The sequence below is a fragment of the Meleagris gallopavo genome, chromosome 1, assembly GCF_905368555.1.
Source record: "Meleagris gallopavo chromosome 1, MGAL_WU_HG_1.1, whole genome shotgun sequence".
In the NCBI taxonomy this organism is placed as follows: Eukaryota; Metazoa; Chordata; class Aves; order Galliformes; family Phasianidae; genus Meleagris; species Meleagris gallopavo.
In genome coordinates this window covers 47,143,482-47,160,911 of record NC_139404.1, presented here as the reverse complement: position 1 = coordinate 47,160,911, position 17,430 = coordinate 47,143,482, and the positions used below count along the sequence as shown (strand labels likewise).

General features: G+C 37.9%; 2 protein-coding genes across 7 annotated transcripts in view; both read right to left on the bottom strand.

Moving 5' to 3' along the window:
* The window catches only part of LOC100539124 (solute carrier family 23 member 1-like), a 53,923-nt gene extending 40,019 nt beyond the window's left edge, over positions 1 to 13,904 (bottom strand). The window contains exon 1 of the mRNA XM_085224013.1: positions 13,764 to 13,904. The gene's annotated coding sequence lies outside the window, so the exon portion shown is untranslated. The remainder of the gene's footprint in view (positions 1 to 13,763) is intronic.
* CNOT4 (CCR4-NOT transcription complex subunit 4) overlaps positions 1 to 17,430 on the bottom strand; it is a 65,334-nt gene that overhangs the window by 1,389 nt on the left and 46,515 nt on the right. For 5 of the 6 annotated variants that reach the window (XM_085223966.1, XM_085223963.1, XM_085223980.1 and 2 more), the window contains 4 exons: positions 16,384 to 16,441; positions 15,870 to 16,119; positions 13,764 to 14,261; positions 760 to 972 (listed from right to left, as the gene is read on the bottom strand). In XM_085223966.1, coding sequence (XP_085080092.1) covers positions 760 to 972; positions 13,764 to 14,261; positions 15,870 to 16,119; positions 16,384 to 16,441 — 1,019 coding nt within the window. The remainder of the gene's footprint in view (positions 1 to 759; positions 973 to 13,763; positions 14,262 to 15,869; positions 16,120 to 16,383; positions 16,442 to 17,430) is intronic. The other variant, XM_085223995.1, reaches the window with a different exon arrangement.

Here is a 17,430-nt window from a genome sequence, read left to right as displayed (position 1 = left end):
GAGAAGAAAAAAAAACAGGATACAGGCAAGTCAGAGCAGAAGCAAAAAGCCGAGCATGAAGGAGGTCAATTTAACCTAACACAAAGCAACAGTGAGAAAACATGATTAGTTTGTACAAAGAATGCATTTTTTTTTACATTACATTACTATATATAAATTACCCTGCCCACAAAAGATTTAACATTAAATCCAGATAGGAGAAAGTTCTCCTTCAGAGCTCTTTTTCTATCAAGCATTCTGTGCAGCGACTGCATCCCTGTTTCCATGACCTTACCACACTGATCCCCTACCAGTACCCTGCATGCTTCATTCAGTTCCTACTCTGCCTACTTGAATCATGCTTCAGCCTCACTAGTAGGGAAACACAACCAGACAGCCTTATAAAAGAGAGCTTTATAAACAAGTGGAGTACGTCCCTTTTTAAATAGGAAAGTCCAGTTAATGCCTTCAGTGCCTCAGGACCAGCGGCGCACATACCGGACATGCCATCCAGCGGAAGGGACACCTAGGTTGACCCTATAGATAAGCACTGATCACCCTGACTGCCTGCAAAGGTCCTAGGCATGCACTGCAGAAGGTCAGGTGACACTTTATACCTAGAGTTTCCACACAAATTCCTGGACCCTTGAGGTTTTGTGGATGGAAGCTGGAAGAGACCACCGCATACTGACTTTTTTTTTTTTCCAGACGTAAATCAGTTTGTGCCAAACACCCATTGGATGGTTTGCCAGCGGAGCTGAAGGAGTGAGAAACGATTACCTGTGATGATTGCGGGGTCCATCCAGCTGCCAGAGCTGTCCCAATTCAGGCTGTCGGTGGTGGCAGTGTTGGACGTTGGTACACTGTGGTTGGCGTTGGAGGGGGAAGAAGCATTGGGCAGTCCACCAAAGCTGATGTTAATGTTCGGTAGAAGTGCCCTTAGCCCGTCCTGCCATTCCTTCATATTTAAACTCTCTACAGAACTGCTGTTGTCTAGGAGATTTACCAACAAAAAAAATGAAAGATAAAAAAATAAAAAGCTGAAGTTAGAAACAGATGTCCTTCTTTGGTGGGGTATGGGATTTTGTTTTTACTTTTTAAAATCAAGCATTTAATACTTTCCCTGTCCAAAAACTAGGGTCAATGTTTATACGGTTGATTAATTATCCAGAGGATTGGCAGGTTTTAAACCAAGTGTAAAGGAGTGGGAGAAAGATTTAACTCCTCCCCCAACTCCCTATTTTTTCAGTTCATGGACTCAATTAATCAAGGGCACAGAGGCTCTCCCTCCACTACTAATCAGGTAAAACATACCAGATCCTTTACAAGAATACCTCTGGCACAAGTCAGCTAACCCAATTCATCTGCTTTATCAATGGGCAGCAGATCTGAAAGGGTTGTCTTCTTTGAAGTATATTAAAATGAAGAAAGGCTAGGTAGGGCTTTGCTACAGAAACCGAACATAATTAAAGCTCTTGAGGAACCAGGGAGGCAGGGGAATTTCACAGGTCTTTTTTGTTTTGTATAGGCTGATCATTCACAGCTCTACAGGTGCTCTTCTGAAGAAAATGGTAACTAAGTTCTCATGAAGTTGGAAGGAACGTGATTTCCTCTTGCAGTTGAAGAACAGTAGAAAAAATTCTTTAAAGACCTGGTAGAGTAAGTTCTGGCACAGCAACATCCTCAAACTTTGGTTAAATGCAAACCAGCTGGATACCACGACTGTCAGATCTGAACTATTTGGCTAAGTTACTCAGGGCACGTATTGAAAAGGAATAACTTGGTTGTCAGCACTACAACATACGATCCCCAAACACAATTTGCAAACCATGCTATCTAAAACAGAGCATCAGATTCTTCAAACCATCTCCTTCTTTTGGTATGCAAAAGCAAAACAAGCAAGAGTATCCTAGTATTTATAATCAATACAGAAAGCCATATTTAAAATTAACTTGAAGTCAAATATGTTTAAATGGAGAGTTGTGGGTAGCATGCTTGTACTATGCTCTGATGAAAACTCTGAAAATAACTTTTTTTAAAGCCATTTCTGCCTGTCCTAATTGAAGATCTTGATGCTAGCCAGGATATCACTGTGAGATACATACATGACACTGCTACTTCATCGATAGCTGAAGAGATTTAAGTCTTCACGGAAAATTAGAGGATATTGCTAACTTGCAACTCTATACTTGGACCCTGAAAAAAGCAGACTCCCTTGCAACCAAACCTGCCCAGGCAATTTTTGTAAAGGGTAATGCTCAGGAAGAACTGACGTCTTTAGTTAGGTTTTTGCAACAACAAAAAGCAACAAAAGTTCTCGAAATCTTGCGCTTTCATAACAAACTTTCCCTTCTGAGACTGGATTTGTATTTTCTATTTAAAATAAACCTGATGTAAGATGTTCTTTCACTCCAGAATGGTAACAACTTCAGTCACAAATAACAGTAAGTCATACTTCAGCCTCTATCATCAGATAAACTCAAACCCAAATTTCTACACTGATCTGCTATATCTACTTGGTCAGTGAGGACTGTTGGAACAACCCCTTCACGTCTAATACAGACGCTTGTGCTGGAGCAGCTGTGTGCATGTCCCTGCATTGCAAGTTAGCAGCTGACATCTAGAATGTCTGTGGCCAAACTGCTGCTGCCTGTGGAGCCTGGAAAGGGCAAAACACAAATGCAAGGAATGTACTACAAAGATCATCCCTTTTGCCTGGGGTTTGTGGGGTAGAATTCACTGGCTGAGGCTAAGCAATCACTCTTCTACAGAGGGCAATGCATGAACTACCCCGATGGGGAAGAAAGTACTCAAGCGTAAGCAAAGAAAAAATCCTCTAGAAGTAAACTCTAAATCTTGTCTAATACATGCATCACGTTTCACCTAGAGATTCACATTTTAAGTGCTACAGGTGGAAAAAAACCAAACTAGTAACTGCAGTTCTGTTTTGAGCAAGTAACTCAGACCAGTTTTTCGTAACCTTCGCACACAGATGTGAGAAAAGCAACCCAGAGTCCCAGCTTCTGCATCATTATATCCATGCATGTGTGACAGGAAAGTGGTCTACAAGTCATAGTGGATGAGAAGAACAGGCTTTTCACTGGCTTGTCCCGGCTGCTATTCATTTGCTGTTGAGTCAAAGTGCATCCTGCTAGCTTCCATTTCTACTTCCATCACTCCTACTGTGTATGATCTAATGATCTAATATGATCTAATTCCTGTTCTCCTTAGAGCTCCCACTTTTTTCCTTGCAATATGACAGCACACAGACAGTTTTAAGGAACTCACTTTCTCACTGAGACCTGTAAGATTTATTTTAAATCTAGTTACACAATCTTTTTTCCTGGGTTAAAAAAAAAAATTGTTTTAAGTGCTAGCCAGAAAAGTCTTTGATTTTTGTCCAGTCCTTCCAAGCATTCATTAAGAAGCTTCCAAAATTCCCCTCTCAGGGCAAAATTAACCCTTTCACAATCAGAAATCACTTTGTGATGGATTCCACATGGCACAGCATCAGTTTCCACTTTAGTTTCTCACCACTGCTTCCAAAAGCTTGTGCAAAGCAATGCAGTTCAGTTTAATTACTTCAAGTATGGGGCAAGATGCACACATAAGATTCTTACTAAGATGAAGTGTAAGCTAACATACTTACCAAATACTTGCGAGTTGGGGATCTGCAAGCTCCCCGTGGACTTGATCACAGATATTACTAATATCTGCAGCATGTCTGCAAAGCTCACAAGTGAGCAAATAAACCACAAACGTGCAATGTATGTATGGTACATGCACACACTATGCTAATTAATATCACTGAGAAAGTTCAGTGAAGACAAAGCCATCAAGATGACACCATTTATAAGAAATGGGATAGGAGAACAAATACCACGTGGCAATAGGCCATCTTGAACTAGAAATCATGGATTATTGTCACACTATACTCCATATACTGAAGACATTGTACAGGGTTCAGAAGAGTCAGAAGGATAACAAGCACTTGCAGTAAAATATTTTCTATGGAACCTCTTCAAGGAATGGAAAAGACTGACACTTTCTGGTGAAGGGCCATTTGTGAGGCAGGCACTGCATACCACTGCTATTTATACAAACAGAATATAAGAAAAAGGAAAACTTTCAGTACAAAATGGATTTACTAAAAGGATTCAATACCATAAAATGATATTATTTGCTAGCAACAATGAAGTTTTATTTATCAAAGTCCTGTGCTCTTGGGTACAAAGAGACAGATTTCAGATGTCCCTTTCTGAGATAGCTGAGATTGTGGAAGCTGAAAGGCAATCTATGACAAAAGAGATTCTGCCTTCTGACAGCAGAGAAAAAAGCAAGCACCACATTACTCAGGCACCTGTAACAGGTTTCCAGCTTCACTAATAAACACAGAGTTGAAAACAACAAACCAAAGCTTCACAGCTTTCTCCCAGCCCCTAAGGAGGAATGCAGCCATTACTCTTATAATGTGGGATACATATTATAAGAGTAATATGGTAAGGGGTTACATGCATTAGGGGGTCAGAGTAGGAGGGATCGATAGAGTGTAGATGGTAAGGCTCTATTCCCCTTCCTGCACCACCCTCTGAATCCTCAGTTACTGGCTGGGATCAGGTGAAACACCCAGCTGGAAAGCATCCTGATGCAAACCAGTACCATGAACAATCTCTGAGCACCATATACAGCAGCACTCAAACCAAAACAGTTAAATCAGCATGTCTCTGCTGGAGTCTGACAGGTTGTAAGTGTAAGTGAAAATATAAGTCGACCACACAAGTAGAAGTTACACCCACCAACTTGCAAAAATGAGCCCTCAACACATTCTTTTTTTAATCAAGTTTATGGCTATCATAAGGGTAGTGCCATATTTATAAACAAAAAGGTTAACTTCCAGTTACTACAGATCCACTACAAATAGCATTTTCTTACTTTACTCAACTTCACTTCCTGATACAAAACACATTTAATTTTTGACTGGCTAACGACTTCAGTTGGACACCATAACCTATGAACATGAAAACCAATGCACTACCCCTTCTCTTTCTGAAGGAGTAGAAATACTGTCTCCTTCAAGAGCCTCATTCTATTTTAAAGCAGGATGACCAAGGATAGTGGGAAAACATGGAAGAAAACAATTCCAAATCCAGTTAACAGCAATGAAAAGATCTTATACATCAAGATAGATAAACAGAATACATTAGAGATACCTCCCAGCCTAGTTTCTGGGACAAGAAAATAATCTGAAGTTTCACTGAAAGCACCACTATTTGTACAAAAAATATATTCAAATACTGTTCTCTGACTGTATTAAACTTCAGTCTCCTCTTGATGTGCATTTCATAACCCCATCTGGTCAAGTGGAAACTTGAGTTTCCAGAGATAAACAGATTCAACAGTTATGTCACCAACCAGGATATTTCATAACTTAATATATTCTGATAGACAGCACAACAATGCAGATCCAGAGGTGTTTCAAATCTGGCTACACCACATTGGTGATGTTGGTTCCTTAAAATTTATGCCCAGGGTAATGGGACACCAAGTCTTAGTACATTTGGTAGGAGATGAACTCACTATGACCAACTCTGTATCAACATTCAAACAGTACCTTCTTAACTAAAAACAAAGAGCACAAGATCCTCACATTAAGAGCACTACAAGTATAGTTCTTTGCAAAAATTATATTCCAATTGTACTAATTGCATAAAACTTAATATCTTTATGCCAGGAGTCCTATACATTCTTGTCCTGCTGAATAGTCAACTATTCTGTAAATGCAGGCTGCAATTATTTTTTTTAATAGATTGGTACCCATCAGCATGCCATGTGTGTGACCATGGCACTCAATAGTGCTGCTGACCAGCCTCAAATAAATAAAAGAAATTCAGAGGAAAAACCACTGTGTAAGAAACGAACATATTGAAATGTCACATAACTAACTGCACAAGCTAGCAACAAGCGCAGAGAGCATCACGGTATATTCAGTAACTGAATGCTTATTGCAATGATCTGACTTAAAGGAGGTCCTTTTCAAATCTTCAAGGACACCATAAAATGAAAATTTTTAAGCCTTGGCAAAACAACCAGAATGACAAAGTTGGGACCAAAACAGAAATAACAGTAGTAATTTAAAAAAGGGTCAGGAAGGAGAACCTTAAAGAGTTCACCAAGAGTTTTTCAACTTGATCAGAGACAAGAGTGACCACCAAAAAAAAAACCCCACACCTTTGCAGTGAGAGATCTCTATCAGTCCCATTTGAATAGATATCACAGTTAACTCACACATTCTGTGAAACATTCTGTTAAAGAAACCATTGTCACTTCAGAACAGATTCTTTTCATTTTAGAATGACCTTCCACTATTGGAATTTCTCTTTGGCAAAAAGTTGTCCAGTAATTCACTTTGTAGGAAGAAGAGGACATTGTGATCTACCCTAAAATGAAGTGACTCCCATTATGTGAGATACATTCAAAAGTCTTTGAACTAAAGCCTCTACACTTAACCATCTGAACAGTGATAATAAAAACTATACTTGTGACAGTAATGCAAATAAGTTTGTCAGCTCACAGAGTTTTTAAATACCACTTAAACTGCTAAAGTCTGAAGGACTTGGTTCTCAGGCTCCTGAAACCTGTGATTTCTAGAAATCCCACAAAGTTTAAACCACATGAGGTAACACGCAGATTCACAGAGGTCACTGTCAGAAGATGGCTGAATCTGTCCACATTCAGACTGCAGCACTGCTCGTCAGGAACACAAGTAGCCACTTTGAATAAGAGGTAATAGAAAGTAAAGCTTCACAGACATTCTCTACACATGGGAAGCAACCTGGCAATCTAAAAAAGTTAGACCTTTCTAAATATCATTCCCCAGGGCAGTTTTCAAATGAAGGTCATATGGTCATGATCTCCAGGAGCAAGGGGAGCAAAGAAACAGACGCAAAATTGGGTTTGGTAATAGAGACACTGCTCTGAACTTTAAAGTAATGCAAGTAAAGCAGCTTTCATCTTGCCTCTACATTGATTTCTACGGTTATATCAATTCCACATCTACCCAATTTAAGAGAGGTCATGTGAATCAAAAAGCACTATTTTTCACTTCTTAAATAAAGTGCAATTTAACATGCCTGTAAAGTGAGCTATCAAGTATAAGATGAATGCACAGAATTCTAAAGAATGCACTTTAAAGGGGAAAATAAGGGTTTTTTTTCCTAAATTTTGCTTTTTTCTGAAGGTCTGATAGCATAACCTGTGACTAAGTAACTACTGAGAAATATTCAATAAGAAGATTCATATTCACTTTAACGTACAACGTCCGAACTTGTATTAGATTTGAGAAAAGCAATTTTATATTAGTTCTGTCCTTGTGACCGATTTATACATATCATGGCTTAAGAGATCAAATCTAATACATAATTAAAACAACCAGTCACCTAATTTTAAGCTATAAAGAAATTTCACATCAAAGATTCTAGCTGTCTTTGAAACATATGCCTGAGCTTAGGTCAGATGTTATGGAGTATGCTGGAGCACTGCACCTTTTTACCACCAACTTTAATTATTTATTACTGTAATATAGCATTACAGTGTACAACCTCAATCTACACGCAAAAATGACAACATATTTTGTAGTACTTTCACCTTTGTCAGTAAATATCCTTTCATGAGCTAATTCCTCATCCAGAAACGGATCCTCTAAGAATACACAGAGTTCTTCCAGCAATAATACTAGATCTTAATGTAAACTTAAACTGAGCTACAGAGACTGTTAAGACACTGCAATTAAAAAGATAATCTGAATCCTACATGTAGGACAATTTGATAAATCCCAGAAAGATATGCAATTCCCATTCACTTGAGGAAAACAAGTAATTTTAACATAAGAATATCTGCTGCTTACTATTAGTTCCTGCATCAGGCTTCAATCTCACCAGGTTACACCTTACTTCTCAGTTGAAAAACACACAGGCACAAAGCACAGCCAGAAGATGATGGGGGGGAGAGAAGGGCAAAGGCCCTGTAATGTTCCTGACAGAAATTGGTCTGAGGCACAAGAACTGCAGAGTATTCAATCATAAAGATTACACCAAGAACCGTATCATCTCTGCTGAGGAGAGCAGAGCGCACATGACTTCTGCAGTGGTCCAAACAGCTTTTTTCTTTTTTTTTCTTTTTAAAGTAAATTTAAAAGCAGTGTTCAGTCCTTTAACTTCAAATAAAGTACAATCTTGATATTGGTGTAACATCCATTTCGAAGAGTAGCTTCCCTGTACTCTGCAAAGATTCAGGCCTTCAGAGGTGCCAAATCTGGCACTTAGAAACTATTAGCTGCATCACTTCCAATATTATACCTCATCAGACAATACTTCAGCTACAGGCAGCCATGGGTCTAATCAGGAGCACAGGAAAGAATGTTCAGCTGCAGTGCTTTCCACACTGCTGCTGACAGAATGCCAAATGTCAGTGAAGACCAGCAAGGGAGCAAGCAGTCTTCTTCAAAGGCTTAGAACAAAGTTAATGGACTAATACATCCTACTGTTAAGTGTAAGACCATCTGTACTTAAAACTGACATTAAACCTTTCATGCATTGCCAGGCCAAGAGGAAAAGTGTAGCAAAATGCTCTTCCAACCCACTACAATCAAATAAAGGGACATGAAGCATCATCATTTAAACTGCATTAGCTGTTGTTAGGAGTATGGGATTAAGTTCTGTACACAGCATTTTGAGTTTGAGTTTTACAATTTACAGAATTGAACAGCAATACGACACAGGTCAGGCCCTCTTTTAGAAAGTAAAAGTAGCAAAAGCAAAAAAACAACCCACCAAATCCTGAAGAACTTCATACCAAATGTTAAGCCAAAAACCACAGGAAAAGGTCAGCATATATGCTGTAATTTCAGTTTCTTTGGATTTCTGCTTCTGCATAAAACAAGTCATGATCTTAATATGAAGTATCACCCTAGACAAAGTCCAAACACCAAAGAAATTTGTGTCCTAAGTGGAAATATGGTTGCATTTCGGGAAAACACCAAGTCAAAGAGTCAGTACTAAAGGACAGGGTTAGTTCTGATACCTCACCCTTCTACATAATCCAAAGTCTAAAACAACAGTCATTGTCAATATATTAGGATGTTTCCTTCTTTCACTAAAACCTTGCCCCAAAGGTGGCATTAGACAAGAAAGGATTTGGCGTTCAAGATGTGCTCGATAGCTAAAGACATGGAATCAGGACAAGACACAAATAAGTAGAACTGTTCAAGTGTGGAAAAGCTCAGGACTTAAGTCTAAATGTAGGCAAGACTCAAAAGTATGCATGATAATCAGTATCTTGGTAAGGTATGCGATGCCATTACTGCAACGACTGCTGGATGGCACCCAAATCCAGCAATAGGTCTGTCCACCTACTTACCGGCTCAGTCTTTAAATATGCATAATTCCATCAGTTAAACTTTGCATATTAAAGAGATAAGCTGCAATAACAAAAAGTCCTTGATAAATCCAAATATTGTTCTACCTATTATTTCCACCTACAAAGACTTATGACATTCAAGACCCATTTTGAAATTCCAGGAACAACTCAAAGTCTGCTGCTATCTCCAATAAGTTTCAGATTAAAAAATTTGATTGATTTTACAGCTGATATTTTCAAAGACAACAGATAAAAAAAATTTCTCTTCTAAATGGGCTGTAATTCTTTATGTTCTCTACCTCTCTCTATTCACAACTGACAAATCTATCATAGATTCCTAATATCTGTACAAAGAATATAAATGCAATGTGGTATAGAATTAGTCTTGGAAAAGTTGCAATTCAGCCATCTCATTGTTACCAAATTGAGAAGTTCTTGCAATTATGTTTTCATTTGGAATTAAATTCAGGATAATTATGAAATTAATGTATGAAATAACAGCCAGTGTTTCAGAACGTCAATTACTCACATCTTACATAAAACTGACAGGAAACGTAGATTAATTTCCAGCTTTTTATTCTACTTTTGTGTAATTTTATTCTTACACTTCTTCTATGTAATAAAAGCAATGTATCAACCATGCAGTAAACTACATACTATTTATTTTACCAGTACTAATATGTACATATCTCATATTATCATGTCTCAAAATATATTGAGAATGTGGCATCTATTCTATTCTGTGACCATACCTAGAATTTTAGAACATAACACCAGGCAGGCTAGCAAAGATGACAGGGTATTAGTTATCAAAGTACAAAGCTTCCTGATAGCTTAAGGTAATATTTAAAAAAAAAAAGAAGTATAACACCACACACACACACACACACACACACACACACACACACACACACACACACTGCTGTCAGTGTATCTTTCCTTTGGTTTTACATGAAGAATAAATAACAGCTACACAATCTAAGTTAGGACTGTTTTAGCTACAAGCAAGCTGTCTGGAAAGTCATCACCAAACTTTTCTTCTAAAGCATATTTATAGTTTTAATTACACTATAAACTTTCTAACCCATCCCTTTCCAGAGAATAGCAACAAGCCTGAAGTGTTCCTTACAATAGGACCGTGCATCATCTATTTTGATGCAAAATCATATTTTTTGGGGGAGGGAGAGATTTAATTTGACTGAAACAGTCAAAAAGTTCCTTTAAAGACTGGGGACAGACACTTCTGATGAGCATGGCAAATGTCAAGTACAGTCAATTTTCTTTTAAAGTCAATTGTGTCATGGTGTTATTTCACCAGAAACAGTAGAATAAGATTAATAAATACTACTTCTGAGAAAGAGGCTATCAAATCCCACATAAATTATTTTTAAATGAGAACTTAGAAATACTAAGTAGGACCTGTGTCCCCCCATTTAAATCTATTGTGCTTCACAGAACAGAACTACTTGGACATGTGGAGGTATAAACACAGCACAGCTCTGATGTGAGACAAGACAAAAGACAGCTTTAGAATATTACTTAGAACATGCCAAATGTGAATACTCATGTCTACGTAAGGTAGAAGCAGCAGGAGTTCAGAAAACATTGTTTTCATACAAGCTCCAAAAACACAAATATACGTAAATGAAGTCAACTGAATTTGGGATTTAAAATCTAGCTAACTTCAAGATGAGGTTTAAGACGAGTTTAAAAGCTTCTTGTTTTCCTCTTGTGTGAAAACAAGAAAAGGGCTGGTTAACTACAGCAGGCAAAGTAGTCAGATGATGCACAGAAAAAAACGTTCTCCATTATTTGAATGACAGGTCAAGTATAACTTGCTTCAGAAATCTGTCAAAGTTGCATGTTTCCTAAGAAGTTGGGAATCTCTGCTAGAGAAAAACTTGAAGTTTTGCTTACACTTGGTTTCTTTTGCTGTTACAGCTGCAACAGCCAACTTGATGACATTTTCTAAAACGCCCTAATACAGACTAGGAAGAAACCTAACAAGAGGAGCTTCAAGTGTATTACAATTAATCTCTCCATACCACTGAATGGGTATAACAATACATGTGGCCTTTTTAGGTCAGCTAGAGCCTGTTACAAATCACTATTAAAGTCCTGTTTTGGTGGTTTCTTTATTGATTTACAATTTCCCTCCCTGTAAGCCCATCAAGTAGGTGAATCTGTAAATCAAATAGGGAAACCTAGCGAAGTCCTACAATTACATACCTGCTGCTGATAGATTAAAAGCAAGCATAAGACATTGGTATTATTCTTTCAAAAAAAGTATTTGTTGAGAAGCTTGTACACTAAATACAGATTTGAAGCTAAAATTCATAAATTGGAAACTATCAAGTCAGTATATCAAAACATGGGCACCTCCTGATTTTCGAATTACCTGCATTTCTGAAGCAGTTAGAATCACTGCAGGAAATCCAATGTACTGCATGCTATACGAACAACACAAGCACCAACTAGCAAGCAACACCAGATTGACTTGAGACTTCCAACAACATGAAAAAAAGCAGCAAATGTGTTTGCATAGACTTTTTTCAAGTTACAACAGAACTAACACGAAGATTAGCTGAGGAGCATTTGCACAGCAGCAACTGGTGCTAACCATAAACTAGGCAACAGTATTAACAAAAGCCTAAAACCAATACAAAGGAACTATCCATAGAGACTACAGCAGATGTTTGTTTTCCGTTCTTAGCACTGTAACTGCCAAAGATAGAGAGATCAATTGGATCTAATTTTGTTGCATACAAAAAAAGGATACATTTAAAGTATCATTTCTGTTGCCTTAAAACATACAGTGAAAGCATATGAAATGGGCTGTGTGCAGCAAACAGGAAAACAACTGGCTCCTCAAGGATCTACAAAGAAATCCACTTTCCAACTGCTAAAATGAATTCAAATAATGCAATTTAAAGAACACTTTTTGCAAACTTAGAAATAACCTGTACTGAAACAGATCATTTTCCAATACTGAATGCTTTTCCCCACCCTCCTACTCCACAATACAGTATCGTTACTAACCCCGTGATTAGCAAGTTTTAGAACTTTGAGATGAAGTCAAAACTTCGGCTTGTAACGTTTTTCCAAGTTCTTTAGAGTTTAGAGAGAAACAACTTCTGCTCCTAGAAACACTACATTTTAACTCCATATAGGAAAAAAAACAACTCCTCTCCCACCATTTCAATGCAGCCAATAACAGTATTTTTTGTTTAAAACCTTTGTCACTGCCAGCATAAAGACTTTTGAACTACTTGCATTTGTCCTCTGGACTAAATGGTTATATTACAATCAGTTGAAGGACCCTTGCACAGTACTGTAGCTTCAACAAGCCTCCAAAGAGGACAAAGAACAGAGAAACACAGCAAGAAACAGCACTTACATCAGAGCATCAAAACCAAGTAACTTCTTCTACATCACTATCTCACACTAGAGCTGATACTTCTCAAAATCCAACAACAACAAAAACCCACATCAGCAACATCTCAAGCAGCAGTTTTCCTTACCTCAAGGCTAGGAAGAGCTTACAGAGTTTCTACCTGTAGCTTATTATGAAACTAACATTTTTTTTTTCCATAGTAGGAAAAGAGAATTTACATGGGCCAAGGTATGTAGTAACTGTGGAAGCGATTTTAAAAGTTCACTTCTGGCATTTGATCAGAACAATGATTGTTCCTTAGCTGTAATGCTTACTGTAAGAGCCTATTAATTCACTCAGATCAGCCTGGAATGGTGTGACTGTGCATTTATTTATTCCAACATCAGGGCCCTCACAACCAGGACGAATCCTCTTACACACATTGCAAGCATCCGATCAGCGAAAGATTATCACAACATGAAGGCCATCTGAAGCACAGGAATGAACAGCACTGAGTGTTTTATTATGCAGTCACTTGGTTGTGCGCAAGAGGGAACAACCCCAGCCAAGACATCAGGCACTAATTATCATTACAATTTTTTTTTTCAATTTTAGGAACTCTGATCAGCACCTGCACGTCAACATGAAAGTCACAATGCACTTTCAGGGCCTATATTACTAATCTTAAGAAAAGCCCAGTCTGGCAAAACTGAAGAACCAAAATACCAATCTGCTTAGGCACAAAATTAAACGGGCACAGAATACTCCACCTTCCTTATAAAGCTCAATGTTACAAGGCTAAACGTCCACTTTAAAAAAACACATGGAAAGGGCATATTTAAAATGATGTTCTCCCTCTCTTCATAAGCCTAGTATGACAGTTAAGAGATACAGTTCTACCACTTGCAGCTGGCTATTTCTTTTTCCTGTCCTGACTCAGAGCTCTAAGCTGAAAGCATGAAATAAATCACATTCACGGCTGTCCTGATTCACCTACCTGATATAGCGATCCCTCCCAGACCTGTGCTGTGTTGTGGTTGGAGATTCAAGTCCAAGAAATTACTATTTGAGGTGGGATTTGCTGTGTGGTTCAAGTGCATGATGCTATTGCGTGGAAAGGCCATCCAAGGATAGCGAGCTGCTTGGCCTGGAAAACTGAAGGAGTTGTAAACTGCTCGATGTTGTTGAAACTGTGGGAACCTCTGTGGCATGACTGGAAAGGTGCTACTGAGAGAGTTGGCATTTGCGGGTGCAGCAGGATGCAGAAATCCAGAGCCTGGCCCTTTGGCAGTTGTAGTGTGTGGGGAAGGGTTCTGAAGAGATGTGGGCGAGAGGGAAGGTTGGTCTTGAACTGACAGTTCCTTCTCAATCAGGTCTGCTAAGGCTTTACGGGTGACGTCAAAGGGGTCAAACCCTAAGTCGTCCTCTTGCTGTTTGGAGGAACCAAACCCAAAAGCCGCTTGCCAGTCTGTGGAGGAAGATACTGGTATAGTTTCTGTTGGAGAGGAATAAGATTTAGAACAAGGATTAGTAAGTACTTGCCCATAGAAAAATCTTAGCCTTAGCGTGTTTTACTGTTGTGAGTTTATCCTTCACGTAATATTTGTTTGTAAATTGCTCAAAGACAATATTCATCAGGAACTCCATTTTCAGACAAAAGAAATTTCTGCTTTAGTTGAAGCAGTGGAACTAAAAAGCAGTGGTTTTACTGCAGAATTCCTTCAATTGCATAAAAGCTATTGTCAAATAAGTATTTTTCAAGAAAAGCAGAGTAGAAAGAGACCAATGAACATTATAATGTTATATAACATTATACTTAGCATCCAGTTACTGTAGGGATGTGTAACCAGAGTTTAAAGTTGCTCAATATTTTGTTTAAAGTATTAATGCTGTGCAAGAAACTGGGTGGGAGGACATAAGGTGGAGAGGGGTATTCTCTCACAGATACTTTTGAATAGTGGTTAAAAAAGAAAAAATGTCTACTACTATTGAAAAACAAGCCAAAGTCTTAAGTGTGCACTTTGTTTAATCAAGGGAAATAAGGCACTGCATTACAAGATACTATTAAATATTCTTAAGCAGCATTGCAGAGTCTTCTCTGAATTTTCAATTGGCACTTATTTCCTTATACCGCTTAAATTTTTTAGTTCAGGTTTAGAGCATGCCATTCCTATTGTCAGAATATTTCTCCTTAAAACTACACTGAAGAAAGCAAAGTTCAAGGAGGCAGCATCACTTACATTAACTCCCTCTGCTGGTAGGGAACCTAGACTGCTGTTTAAGCCTAGTGTCCTCTCAAAAAGAGTACCTACAACTCCATTTCCAGAAAAAAAAAAGATAAATTCCCTGCCCTTCACATTTTTACTGTAATAGCAATAATATATTTTTATTAATTATGGAAAAAAAATTCAGCTACTTGGAAGCTCTCTCCCACTGCTACTTAATCTTCACACTATTGTGTGTATAGTATAGTAACAGCATGTTATTTTCTTGATAATATTATTTAAAAGTATTTCCCAAAAGGGAGAGAAACATTAAAAGATTAGCCACTAAGCTACCAGATATAAAAGTATTACTACATTCTATTTATCATTCTTATTTCATTTAATTTTCTATCACATCTCAGATTTCTAATTTGAGAACTTGAAAATACTGTTAACCATTCCCAAGACTGTATCAGTACACCTAGTACATCTAAAAAGATGCTTCACTTAAGTGGTATTTTATGCCTTCCAATTACTGCCGTTAATGGTACTTTTATCTTTTCTGAATATATATAATCTCACTTCAGAAAGATTATTCATCTTCAGATAACTATGCAGGATACCTAAGAAAATTTGGAATTCTGCTGCGCAGAAGTAGGCAAATGGCTAAGAAAAACAGCAAATGCTCAGGTTACTTAGCCATGCAGTTGGAAAACTCTAAGAGTTTCTTTCAGAAGAAAGTTTGTCAATGCAATTCATTTGTACTGTTGTGAAACCATGATAAACATCTGTTAATCAAAGAGAGTGATATAAAATATACCCCAGTGTTCAGTTTTAGACATCAGTTGCAAAAGCAAGCAATACACAGCAGTGTAAGCTGGGTGCAGAGCTGTGCCTACCTGATGTGAAGAGGCTCTGTGGTTCTGGTGCTGTAGGCCAGTCATTTGAAGTCTGTGGAGAGCTGGGGAACGGAGGAAGCCCACTGGGGATGGGGTTAGGGTGCCGGAAGTTGTCAGAGAAGAGTGACTGTGATTCTGTTACAGCTCCTTCAAAAGGAGACCGCGCACTGTGGTTAGATGAACTGATGGGTATGGCTGGATTGGGTTTTGTTAAACCAGGTGGTGGTGAAGGTGTGTCGCTGTTTGTTATCTACAGGCAAAGGAGAAAAACAATTAGGTCATGAGAGTTTATGTATATTCTTCACTAACAGTTGAAAATTCTTCTCAAAATTTCCAGCTGCTTTTTGTTTAGTTATATCATTCAGTATGATTTTTAACATTAAGCAACTTAGCAGTAGCACGTTTTAGTTTTATTTAAAATTACACTATACTTCAGAAAGTATTTGCCTCTCATAACATAAATTGCACTAAACCAAACAAACTCATGTGTTCACAGGATCTATCTTTGTCTTACCTGTTGGGAGCTGTCACCGTTTCCTATACTGAGGGAATCTGAAGGTTTGTCGATAGGGCTGCAGAAGTGGGAAGGGAAAGAGTCAGTAAGTCACTCAAGTATTTAATGTGAATATCAACGTTTGATTTTGTAGTGATAGAAAAGCTTTGAAGTAAACCAAAATTAAATTGGAGGAGTTAAGAAGGAAAAAGTCGACTCTTTGAGACTAGTTGTAAACATTCCAATTATTTGCCATATAACATTTCTTCCCATGACTCTCCACTCTGCTTGTGGAGTATCCTGTTATGGGACAAAAGAAAAGTTATAAATGTCTTCATAGTAACTCTGCCACTCCAAAAAACCCAAAAACTTATGTTCTATAGCAGCATTCCATTTGTGATAAGTTCTATCTCCTTTATGACTGGAGTAAAACTCAGGAACAGATTTGTTTTCTAAATTCCGAAGTTGCCAGTTCCCATATAAATCCTAAATAAATCTAGGGAAAGAAGGGATTAAATTAACTACTTAATCCTGGTGTTAAGACAAGCTTCCCATCAGCCTCGAAGCTTTATCTAATAAAAATTAGTTCCAAGGTGAGAAAATTGATTTTTTTATGACAGAAAGCAAAAAATGCAGGAAAATATAACAAAAATTGTCAATAAATGTAAAAAGAAGAGAAGGTACAGCAGAAAGTCACCTCAGAATGCTATTAACTGAGAATTAACATGACTCAGCTAAAATGGCACACCTTGGGATTCAAGATTTGACAGGCACTTGTGAACAGCCTTAATTATACTAAGTACCACAACAATGAATTTAAGCTCTAAGGCAGAGATTTTCATCTGAAAAATATTTTATCTGCTCTTAAGAGAATACACATGAGCATCTGACTGCATTGCCCCAAACACTAGTCCTACAGACAATAACCAGAGGTAAGATTCTTATGAACGTGACTAATTACAGGTGTAACCTGTTAGTGAAAAGTAAATATAAATATAGAAGTCATTTTAACTGGGTGCAGACTTCAGATTCTAGCTATACTTTGTTTTCAAACACTCCTTGCTCTGC